This window comes from Lactuca saligna, chromosome 6 (assembly GCF_052625555.1).
Source record: "Lactuca saligna cultivar CGN05327 chromosome 6, ASM5262555v1, whole genome shotgun sequence".
NCBI lineage: Eukaryota > Viridiplantae > Streptophyta > Magnoliopsida > Asterales > Asteraceae > Lactuca > Lactuca saligna.
In genome coordinates, this window is record NC_136422.1 from 10,524,545 (window position 1) to 10,535,864 (window position 11,320).

The following is an 11,320-nucleotide window of genomic DNA, read 5'->3' on the forward strand; positions in this document are numbered from 1 at the left end:
AAATTTTCTAACAATATAACATGGACTGAAAGTATGTTACTTTCGAAACAATAATTAATAATAGACATTAATCATTAGCAAACTAGGCAAATACTATTTATTTGATTTTATATTATTAGATATAAATTTAATAAAAGAAAAGAACGTTGGAAATAAACAATTGGGACGGCAATATTTTGTTTGATCCGTTGTTATAAACTGTTTGGCCTTTGGACCATCAGAAACCCAATAAACTTGGGCCGGCTTGGTCCAGCAGTAAATATCCAAATTTAAGCTTGTAATTTGTAAATACTTATGATATTGTTACTCTTGTTGTTTCCTAGGAAACATGTCTTATGTTGGTTTTTTTTTCCTCCAAAATATAAAAATGATAATTTCGTCTTATTTGAACATGAAAAATTAGGAACCTTAAAAATCGATTATTAGCAATTGAATGATTTCTTTTTTTAAATGAACATTTGTTTATTATTTACAAAAATCAAGTATATGAAAATCTATGTAACATATATGAAAATTTGAAAAATTAAATAAATTGTATTCTGTCTTAAACTTTATCATAAGTTGTAAAAAAAAAATCAGAACTTTTTTCTTCAAAAATTGTGCAGGATTAAGAACGAAAAAGATGCAATATATGATTATTCATTTTTAAGAAAAGAAGGAAGACATGCATAAATCATTTCTTTTAGATTGTATATTTTCACTTTCATGTACGATCCATATCATTCTCTTCCGGTAAGAATGGTTTATATTTTCTGAGAATTGATGGAATAAAGGTCTTTGATTTTGACCAAAAAGCTTGTATCTTAGTGGTATCAACTATCTATCTCTTAAGTGGTCTAGTGTTTAAACTCTGATGGTTGACAAAATATTTAGAATTAGAAGTATAATTAATTAACGTGTGTCGTTCTAAAAAATATCTTTGTTTTTGAGAATTATTTCCAGATAACTCCATTTATATAGATTTATATAGATGTATTCTTTTGTGATAATGTCTATCTGATTATAATCAATTACCAGGTAACAATGTGGTGTTACCTTATATATCCATCAAATCTTTTTTAATTCTAAACAAAATATTTATGTTACCCTCTAAAACCATTTCACTAACGAAAGTCTTTATTATTTTCTTCTTTATTTACAATCATGCCAATGGTAATCTTCATCATTCAATATCTTGATCAAATACGTAGTTTCCCACATTCACACATTACATGTTATTCAAAATATAATCTAGCAATACATATATACAATGGACGTATTTTGGTAGAAATAACTTCCAGTTAGTAGTTGGAAGGTAGAAACTGTAATTTTTGTTTGTAGAAAACTGTTTGAAAAAAAAATTAAAAGCTAAAAACATCCAAAGCTATTTGAATACGCTTTTGGATTATGAGATTTTGGGAGTGTCCACACAACACTTTTGAGTGCCTTTGGAGCTTTTATATTTTTGTTTAAACAATAATAAAAACAAAAATTCGTTTGACAATTTAAACTTTTAGTTATTATTTTGAATAACAATCTTCTAATCTAAATGCAACACACATGGATTTTAGTTATTTTTATGTAATTTAATATAGTGAAAAGTTATCAAATATTTTTGCAGAACACATATTTACATATAAAAAGTGCAACTTTAGCTTACAATTTTTAGCTATTAGTTTGTTGATTCCATCTATGGGTTAGTTTTGTGAAGCTTATATTTTTTGATTTGCACACATATAGTTACTGAGATTTTTTTTTTATCCATATTTACCCATTCAACTTGTTAAACTGTACACATTTAATCATTATGATCAGTTACTTTAGGTTAGCCGTGAAAAATGACTTAATAATATAATATACTTCTCATTTTGTACACATTTAGTCCTTAATAGTTTTATACACATTTAGTTCTTAACATTTTTTTTATGACAAAATGAGTGTTTTTTTTGTTTTTGTACTCATTCGATACTTATTAATGATTTATGTAGGTTTTTTCACGACATCTTACGTGGAACAATCATTAATTAGTTGTGTTGGGGTTGTTGATGCTTATGTTCATCGCGATCTCGACTGCTTAGTTGTGTAGGTCTTGTGGTTTGGCTTAGGCATTGTATTTTAAACGTCGCAACTTCTTCATACGATATCAGATTTTTAACGATCTTTATATTCACGTGTTCATTTTTTTAGTATACTACAACTTTCCTTAAGATTACTCCCGTTAAAATGTAATATATTTTTGCTTACAATTTTATAAAAAAAACATCCATACATGCATTAATAAAAAAACGTATGGATATAAAGATTGTAAGTAAAAATATATTTCTTTTTAACATGAGTAATCTAAACGAAAATTTTAGTAGACTAAAATACGAATACATAAATATATACAATTTTAAATGACTTAATAGAATAATATATTTAGATGAGTCGGCAAAGTTAAATCATTTATACGTGAGAAATGATTTAAAATGGTAATATATTTGATAATTTAAATCATTTTTTGATTTGTATATATATAAGAATTGAATATATAACATGGATGAAAAAAAAAACTCAGTACAAATCAAAAATCTATTAGCATTTTAAATCATTTCCCACATATAAATGATAATAATTTATTATTAGAAATAAAACGTTTATGTTTAGTGTAATAAATAAGTTTGATCAAATTTGGTAAAGTTATCAAGTTGCCATTGATTATGCTCATTACCTATAGATAGATTTGTGTACCTTTACAATAAATTAGTAATTTAATGTATACTCTGCCTATAGCATACACATAAATGTTCCTCCTTTTCTCTTTATATCACAATAAAAGAATGCAAAATTGTACTATTTGAATTGTTTACGTAAACCTGTTTCAAAATATGCCATGTAAAAGATAAATTATCGAACATTAATAATATTTTTATATAATCAAAATTTGAACTTTTAGACATTGAATATAAAATTTCATACCTCAATCGTTAAAATCCTAGAATTCCATTGTAAAAACAGAGCATTTACCACTTCAAACATATGTAAAAAATATGTTAATTTAATTAATCGAGCCATGAGATACGGATGTGATTAAAAAAAAGAAAAGAAGTAGCGGTGGTGGAGTGAAAAAAAACAAGTGACGTGGCAGCATGGGAGAATTAACGGAGTCCTCTACTGTGCTTGTGTCACGTGAGGTGCTCGCATTACACAATATTTGCTGACTCATCACCAACCTCTTCCAAAATATCATTAATATAAACAGACATCACGTGTCACGGATTCCCTCTTCCTCCCCTCTCCTCTCCCTCTGCCGGAAAACGTTACCGGAATCCATTTAACGGTTTTTCTGTTACGACATACATGATTCGATTCCCATCAAATCCCATTCCCAAGGATTCTACTTCCATCGTACTTAACATCATAACATGTAATCATTAATCATTAATCATTAATATTATTCAACTTTTTAATGGAAGGTAAAATATAATAGCAATTAGATTTTGAAAATGAATTACTACCATATTTAAAAAATAATTTACATAGATATATACGCACCGTTTCACACATATGATTTTTTTTTTTATTTGATGAATTTATTTATTGTTCTCAATACTCGCATGGTAATAAAAGAAGTAAAAGATCGCATGTTATCTTATTGGAACTTTACTAAAATGATGTTGCTCGATTTTTGAAATGGATATTTTGATATTATATTCATATGAAAAAAAAAGTTATATACGAAAGTAAATTTAAACGTAATCTTTCTAAAAAAGAAATGGTTGGAAAAAAATGTTATTTGAATTTCAAATTAGTATATTTTCCTATATTGGTGTAAAAAAAAAAATCAATATAAAAATTCTTGGTGATAGGACCCTATAAAACAGCAAGTTGGGTGCAGGCTTTCCGTCTTCACTCTTCACTCCTCACGCCACTTTCTTTCTCTCTCCTTCCAAACCTCAATAGCACGCCGGAAAGTTCAGACACCGGAGCTCCTCCTAGCTGCACCCTCCACCTCCCTACTCTGTAGTTTCCCTTTACCTTTTTGTCTCACCGGAAATAGCAAAGTCATAGATACACTCTCTCATACCATCACCTCCGTACACAATCACAGACCTCTGCAACATCAATTTATTCCTCGATTCCTATCCCTTTTCCTTTTACCGGTAAAAAGGTTACCCCTCTACATTGAGCCCCTGTCTCTATTTTTCCACGGCCTCCGTCGCACGAGTACTCTTAACGCTTTCTCTCTCTACATAGAAACATCTTTATTCTTCAATCGATAAAGGAATCTCCTCTTTTTGCACGCTCTGCTCCTATTTATCTATCTTCCTCTTGCACCCAATGCGAATCTGAATATTTGATTAATTCACTGAAAGCAGAGTAAATGGGTAAACCAGAAAAGTTCGATTGTGTCAAGCTCACTGAGCACAAAACCCGCACTACAATGGTTACTAAGTCGCTGTTCACATCAGTCGGAGAAAAATCCACCAATCGGGAAACGAATGCCATCTCCACCGGTCCTAGAGTTGTTAGGATATCAGTGACTGATGCCTATGCAACTGATTCTTCCGGGGACGAAGGGGGTGAGTGTGATGGCCGGCGCAGAGTGAGGAAGTTTGTTAATGAAGTTACAATCGAGACTCGTTCGCGAGAAGATTTGAGAAACGGGAATGGAAACAAAAGCGTGAGTAGAACGGCGTCTAGTCGGAGGAAGAAAGTCGTCGGAAAAGTTAACTCCACGGCGGAGAAGAGGTTAAAAGTTAATACAGGTAAAAGGTTTCGCGGCGTAAGACAACGACCGTGGGGGAAATGGGCGGCTGAAATCAGAGATCCGATGCGACGTGTACGGCTATGGCTGGGTACATATGATACTGCAGAAGAAGCTGCCATGGTCTACGACCACGCTGCTATCCAACTACGTGGACCCGACGCGCTTACTAACTTCACTGTGCCACCACCTGCAACTTTCCAGTTACCGGAGAAGAAGCCCTCTCCTGTGACTTCTGATTACAACTCCGGTGACGACTCTCACAATAACAAAGCGGCATCTCCGAAATCTGTTCTACGCTTCGCCTCCCCTTCCACAGACGACTCAACCACCGAATCAACTCATAACGACGCTGGCAACGAAGCTTCAGATACCACCAAAGATGATGACGCATCGGCGTTGGAAAAGTTCTCCGGTTTCCATGCTTTTGACGCTCCTCTTTCCACCTCCGATCTGTTCGATTTCCCGGACATCATACCCGGCATGTTCGACCCTACAAGCCTGTCTGGTACTCCGTTTCAAGACTCCGATCCTGTGAACATGTTCATCGATTCCGCCATTGATGTCGGGTTTGGTGCTTGGCCCGCTGATGATTACTTCAATGAGTTTGGAGATATATTCGGGTCGGATCCGCTCGTTTCGCTCTAAAACCGGGTTTCGGATATCTGAGGAAATTTTTGTACGAATTTAGGAAGTTAATTATTTGTTTATTATATATATAAATATTTAGGTAAACTCCGTTACCGTTAATAGTAACGGACAAGTTGTTAAAGTGTGTTGAAGTTAGTGATGCCGTTAAGGCGAGGCACGTGCTAGTGCACGTGAGTGAAAAATGTTAATGGTACTTCGAATTAGGTGGAGGAATGAAATGGAATGAATGCTACGTGCTTTGATCATGCTTTATCTGATTTCTACCCTATTTTTTGCAATCGTATTCAATGCGTATACCTTTATAACAGTCATGATGCATGGTGTACAACATCTCTTTACTCTTTAATTTTATTATTTTATATATACTACCGTATGCTAATACCGATATTGTTTTTTTCTTGTTTCCATATTGTTGTGATGGCGTCAATGTGAATCTAAAACAAGTAGATATGAATAGGAATAAGAGTGAATTTGCTTACGGTATCAAATGACGTGAGTAGTTTTATGGGCAATGGAAATGACGATTATATTAAATGAAGGCAACCGATTAGATATGAATAGAAATTGGTGATTCGAGATCCATGGTACAATTGTTTTGTATTTATACGATACCGGAAGGTGCAACGTCGATAGTTTGTTGTATCCCTTGAGTAGAGCACAATAATGTATTCCGATATTCAAGTTACTATGGTGGTCGAGGTGAGCAAAGTCAAGAAGACAAAGTGTAGGGTTCTAACGATTTTAGATGATTTTGTAGATGAATTTGGTAATGGTAGGAAAATAGTTTGTTGTATCTCTTAAATAGAGCACAACAATGTACTCCGATAATCAAGTTATTGTGGTGGTTGAGGTGAGCAAAGTCATGAAGACAAAGTGTAAGTTATGAAGACAAAGTGTAGGGTTCTAATGATATTAAGGAGCAAGATGGAAGAAACAAAACGAAACACTCGTAGAGAAGTGATAGCCAACATTATATTATGATCAAGAAATACAATTGACTTTCAACTTTGAGTTTGTATACACTAGCTAAAAAAACCTATCTTATCAAACAAAGAATCATTCATCCGACTTTTGATATTCAAACACCAAAGAATTTATGAAGTTCCACCATTTATAAAGTCGTCATCTTTACCGTATCCACCCATGGAGAGTATTCTCTAACCGTAGAAAAAAGTTGAAGGTGTAAATCTTACCAACAACCTATCTGAGAGCAAATCACGTTCAACAACCCACATTGGATCATAATGTGATCAGTAAGCTCATTCTGACACATAGGGCATAATATAGATTCGTGTTAGAAAATTTTCTTCGAGTCTACAACCTATCCTAATACGTTTTCTAAATCAAAATATTAACTTTCTTTTGAATAAATATATTCCGCCTAGTCACATAACTTTTCACATCAAGAGTAACCTTAATCTCGCTTAAGGTAGAATTTAATGTGAAAACACCTGAAGAATCAAGACTTAAAGACCATTTATACGGTTTGAATGAAAAACCAAATGAGTGTGATAATTGGGTTAACTCCGAAAATCAAACCTCTTCACTCCACCCTAATCTATCTACAGTCGACAACAATATCAACAACATATGAAATTCACGATCTGATCCATAATTATGTTAGTTCTATCAATTTTCAACAAATAAAGTCTTGCAAATCTATGACGGAGAAGGCTCTTTCCAAGCTAAACATACATCAAAAGGATGGTATAGGAGTCGTTGCCAACATTTTTCAGTAAAAAGAGTGTAACTAAGGGTTTTTTTAATGATTTATTAGCTTATTGGTTTTTTCAAAAAGCCATTAAGTTAAAAATGTGTTTGATAAAGATTAACTTTTAAGTATAAAAATGTATTTTTCAAAAAGCCAAGAATACTTGACTTTTCCAAATAGTCAATAAGGATTTTCAAATGAACTCCTAAACACGCTCTAAATGACTCTCTCATGCGGTTCATTTATCAAAGTGACTATTCTAGACCAAGTACATTGCAACTTAACCCGTCTTCAAGACCAAAACTACATTTCCTACCATGAACAGAACGAATAACTTTAACCCACAAATTAGAGCTGACAAAAATGATCCAACCCGCAAACACAACCCGAACCCAACCCAAAATTAGTGGGTTGGGTTGAGATTTTCAACCTATTTAATTTAAATGGGTTAACCCGTCTAACCCATTTAATTAAATAGGTTGGGTTAGGTAAAAATTATCAACCTGTTTTCAACCCCTCAACCCATTTGATAAATTTAATATTATTTGAATATTATTATATATTAATCAAAGTATTAATTTGTAAATTATAATGTTGCATTATTATTATCTATGTTCAAAAAAATTCAATCTTAATTCACATCATTTTTTTTAGCATCGATAATACTGATCACTCTCCAAAATCACTGTGAAACTAAACATTTTTAATGTTATTTGGAAAATTTATTTTTATTTATGAATTATGATTGTGCTTTATTCATAATTGTGAAGTTTTATTTACGTTTAATAATTTCAGTGGTATAATATTTAATTAGATAATTTATATAATTGATTGGGTCGGTAACTATATAAACAAGTCAGCCTAGTAACAACCAATTTATCTAAAAGGTTGGGTTGAGTTGGAAATATCAACCCATTGAAATAAAGAGGTTGGGTTGGGTTGAAATTTTCAACCCAATTATTAAATGGTTTGATTCTGAACCTAACCCATGTCGACCAATTGCCACCTCTACCACAAATCATGTGAGTTAATGACAAAAATCCACTGCCATTTATTTCAACAACACATGATTAATGGGAACATTGTTATACCTCTTAGTCGTCATGGTATAACGTAGTCATCTAATAGTTATAGTGAGACATAAAGTGGTATCAGCTGCAGTTATTGCTTGGGATATAGTTGCCATTCTTACTCGGTTTTTCAGGATTTATCTAGTAATGGTTTGAATATATCTTCATAATCTTAGTGATGTCCAAGATCTAGACCACATATCAAAATGTATGATTTTCTAGGGTGTCAATTAGGTTAGCCATGATGTATGTATTCAAATGTTGGTTGATAAATGAGTATAAGAGGAAAAAAGAAGTTGTAGAAATGAGAATATTATGATGGAACATTCTTGGATGGAATCCTAAGTGTGATAATAAGATACGTTTAAGAGGAACCGAGATAATATTGATTGTGTCCATATGAGCATGTGTATCTTTATAATCTTAAGGATGTCCAAGATTGGGTGATGGGGTACACCATTAAATTATATTGTTATTGTATGATTCATTAGTAGAAATTAAATGGAAAATTTTATAGGGTGTCAATTAGGTTAGCCATGTTGTATGTATTCGAATGTTGGTTGATGAATGAGTATAAGAATAAAGGAAGATACAAAAATAAGTATGTTATGATGGAACATTCTTGAATGGAATCCTAAGTGTAATAATAAGAGTTGTGTAATAGGAATCGAGACAATAATGTTCGTATGAGTATGTCGAAAGGAGGCCATCGATGGATCCCGTTAGTCGGGTAGAGACAGAAATAATAGGTGGTACGAGAAGGAGAGGATCCTACAAGTAAGTGAGAAGACAATGTAAGGTTAGTGTTGAAGGATATGGCCTTCTCCAAGTACATGACCTCAAATATTAGGGTATGAAGACTTAGTATTAGAATAGTGGAGTAGCTCAGGACCCTAGACACCTTCCTTATATGACCATGCTTTGGCCTAATATTTTGTTGTTATTGATGGAATTTGTAGCTTACTAGTCTATGTAGAAAATTTACTTAAAATACTTAAGGGTACATGCAACCTAAAGGATTTATGTCTTTTCACATTAATAGCAACATACTATGAAACTATAAGAACCTTATTCTATAATCGAAATTTACAACTTAGGGTTACATACATTTGATGTTGTTATAGCAAACAATACCCTTGATTCCCTTGTAGAACATTAGAAAGCTTAACACCAAAAGTATGGTTCCTCTAATGGCTCATACCCAAACCCTAGAAACTAGAAGACTTTTAATAAGAGAGTAAATTTTTGGTTATGCCTTCACAAGAGAGAGATTGTCGAAAGTATGATTCCTCTTATGACCCTTTATATAGCTGCATTGAAACTCTAGAAACCCTAAATTTGAACATAAAATAATATTATTTCAAATCAGTGAATATCTAGTTTTGTTATATCAATTGGAGGCTTCTAGAATCCCATAAAGGGATCCCCAAAACCGTCCAAGCATGGAAGGTTCTGGAATATCTTAAATGATCAACTATTAAACAAATATAAATCAACCCTTGCAATTCGAATTAATTTCAATTGACCCCAAAATTAATTCCAAATTAATTTTTATCAATTCTAATCAATTTCTATTTAATTTATTAATCATAATAAATTAATAATTAACAAATTATTTCCACTTTCTCCAAATGTCATTCTATACTATTTCAATTTATGAGGGCAACCCAAAAATAACTTTGCTTTTAATTACACGAATATACCAATTTAGTTATGAGCTTAGACACCTAAATCCAACATTTATACCTCTCATATTTTTCCATGTCATTTTTTATTACATATTTTTTAGCTCAGTGATTATGTAACTATATTTCTCTTTTGTTGTGATGTTAGTATCAGAGTTAGTTTTTGCTTTTTTTTTCTTCTTACTTTGACCTACACCATTTTGGTTTGTACTTATCATATGGTGAAGGCCATTGATGAAAACTATCATTCTATCTACACGAGGAGGTAAGTTCGTTAACATCCACCTCGTCCTTTCTTCATTTCTATGGGATATGTCATTGTTATGTATGAGCCATTAGTTCTAACAACTTTATCCATCCTGGACTTTTATGGCCTTTCTAACAAACCTAGATTCAATGTTTAAATCACTCATTCATGCTACTTCGTTAAAACTTGAGCCGATGTGGTAATTGGGTCATGGTCAACCGTTTTAACCGCCGGGTCAAACGAATTTTTAGAAAGAGTTGTCAATGCTACAACAGCTAGAAAATCACTCATTCATGGTACTTCTTCAAAACTTGCCAACGCTACTAGACTAAAGGTGGAGCCCTCCATAATATTCCATTGGCAGTGATTGTCAGAAAATAAGGGAACCACCATAGCAGTTGTCTTAGCAAACCATAATATTTTCCACAACAGTAAAGCTAACGATAGTTCTTTCGTCCAAACCCGAAAAAAAAGATTCATCAATGGATGCATTTTGACCTAATCTTTGGGATAACTTACCTCGACCCTCTCATCTCCTTCCTTTCCTAATATCCATACAAAACCTTAACCCAAATTTCGCGTTAGACCTAATCACCAACACAAACACATTTAGTTCATGTTGGAAAAATAGTCAAAAGTATCAAAAATCAACGACGGGAACACAGAGGGATTATAAATGGTCATGAAGTTCGAAACACACAAAACAATCTTAATTTAGGTCATATGTATCAAAGGATAAGACATTTTCATCTAACTGTTAACATCATGTGTAACGTCCCAAAAATTTCATTTTTAAATTCATAAATACAGTATCCAAAGAACATCATCATAAAAATCCACATAAAACAAATGTAACAATCAATGTATCACATCAAAGCAAATCAAGAAAATGCGGAACGAGGTGGTGTGTGCTCTGCAATCATCCCGAGCTCTTCCCCTTGGAACTGGAAGTACCTGAAACATATACTGAAAACCGTAAGCACAAAGCTTAGTGAGTTCCCTTAGATACCACATACCATACATAATAAACACATAATGGGCCCCACCCGCCTTCAGTCCCCGCTCGGTATACAGATCGAGCCCCGCCCGTCATACACATAAACATATCTCACATAAAAACATAAACATTCAATAATCACATAGATAAATAGCATATAAAATGGTCATCGGGCCTCGCCCGACATCGGACTAAGCCCGGTAAGCATACAAGTACATAACATATACAAGAGT

At 32.9% G+C, this 11,320-nt stretch overlaps 1 protein-coding gene across 1 annotated transcript; it reads left to right on the forward strand.

Moving 5' to 3' along the window:
* Window positions 1–3,850: 3,850 nt before the first annotated feature.
* On the forward strand, window positions 3,851–5,622 carry LOC145001099 (ethylene-responsive transcription factor CRF1-like). The gene has a single exon (XM_078960433.1). The coding sequence runs from the start codon at window positions 4,343–4,345 to the stop codon at window positions 5,372–5,374; it is 1,032 nt and encodes a 343-aa protein (XP_078816559.1). The 5' UTR covers window positions 3,851–4,342; the 3' UTR covers window positions 5,375–5,622.
* Window positions 5,623–11,320: the final 5,698 nt, after the last annotated feature.

Bases quoted from the DNA above. Each gene is read 5' to 3' on its own strand.
- LOC145001099 (XM_078960433.1), top strand. From the start codon at position 4,343: ATGGGTAAACCAGAAAAGTTCGATTGTGTCAAGCTCACTGAGCACAAA.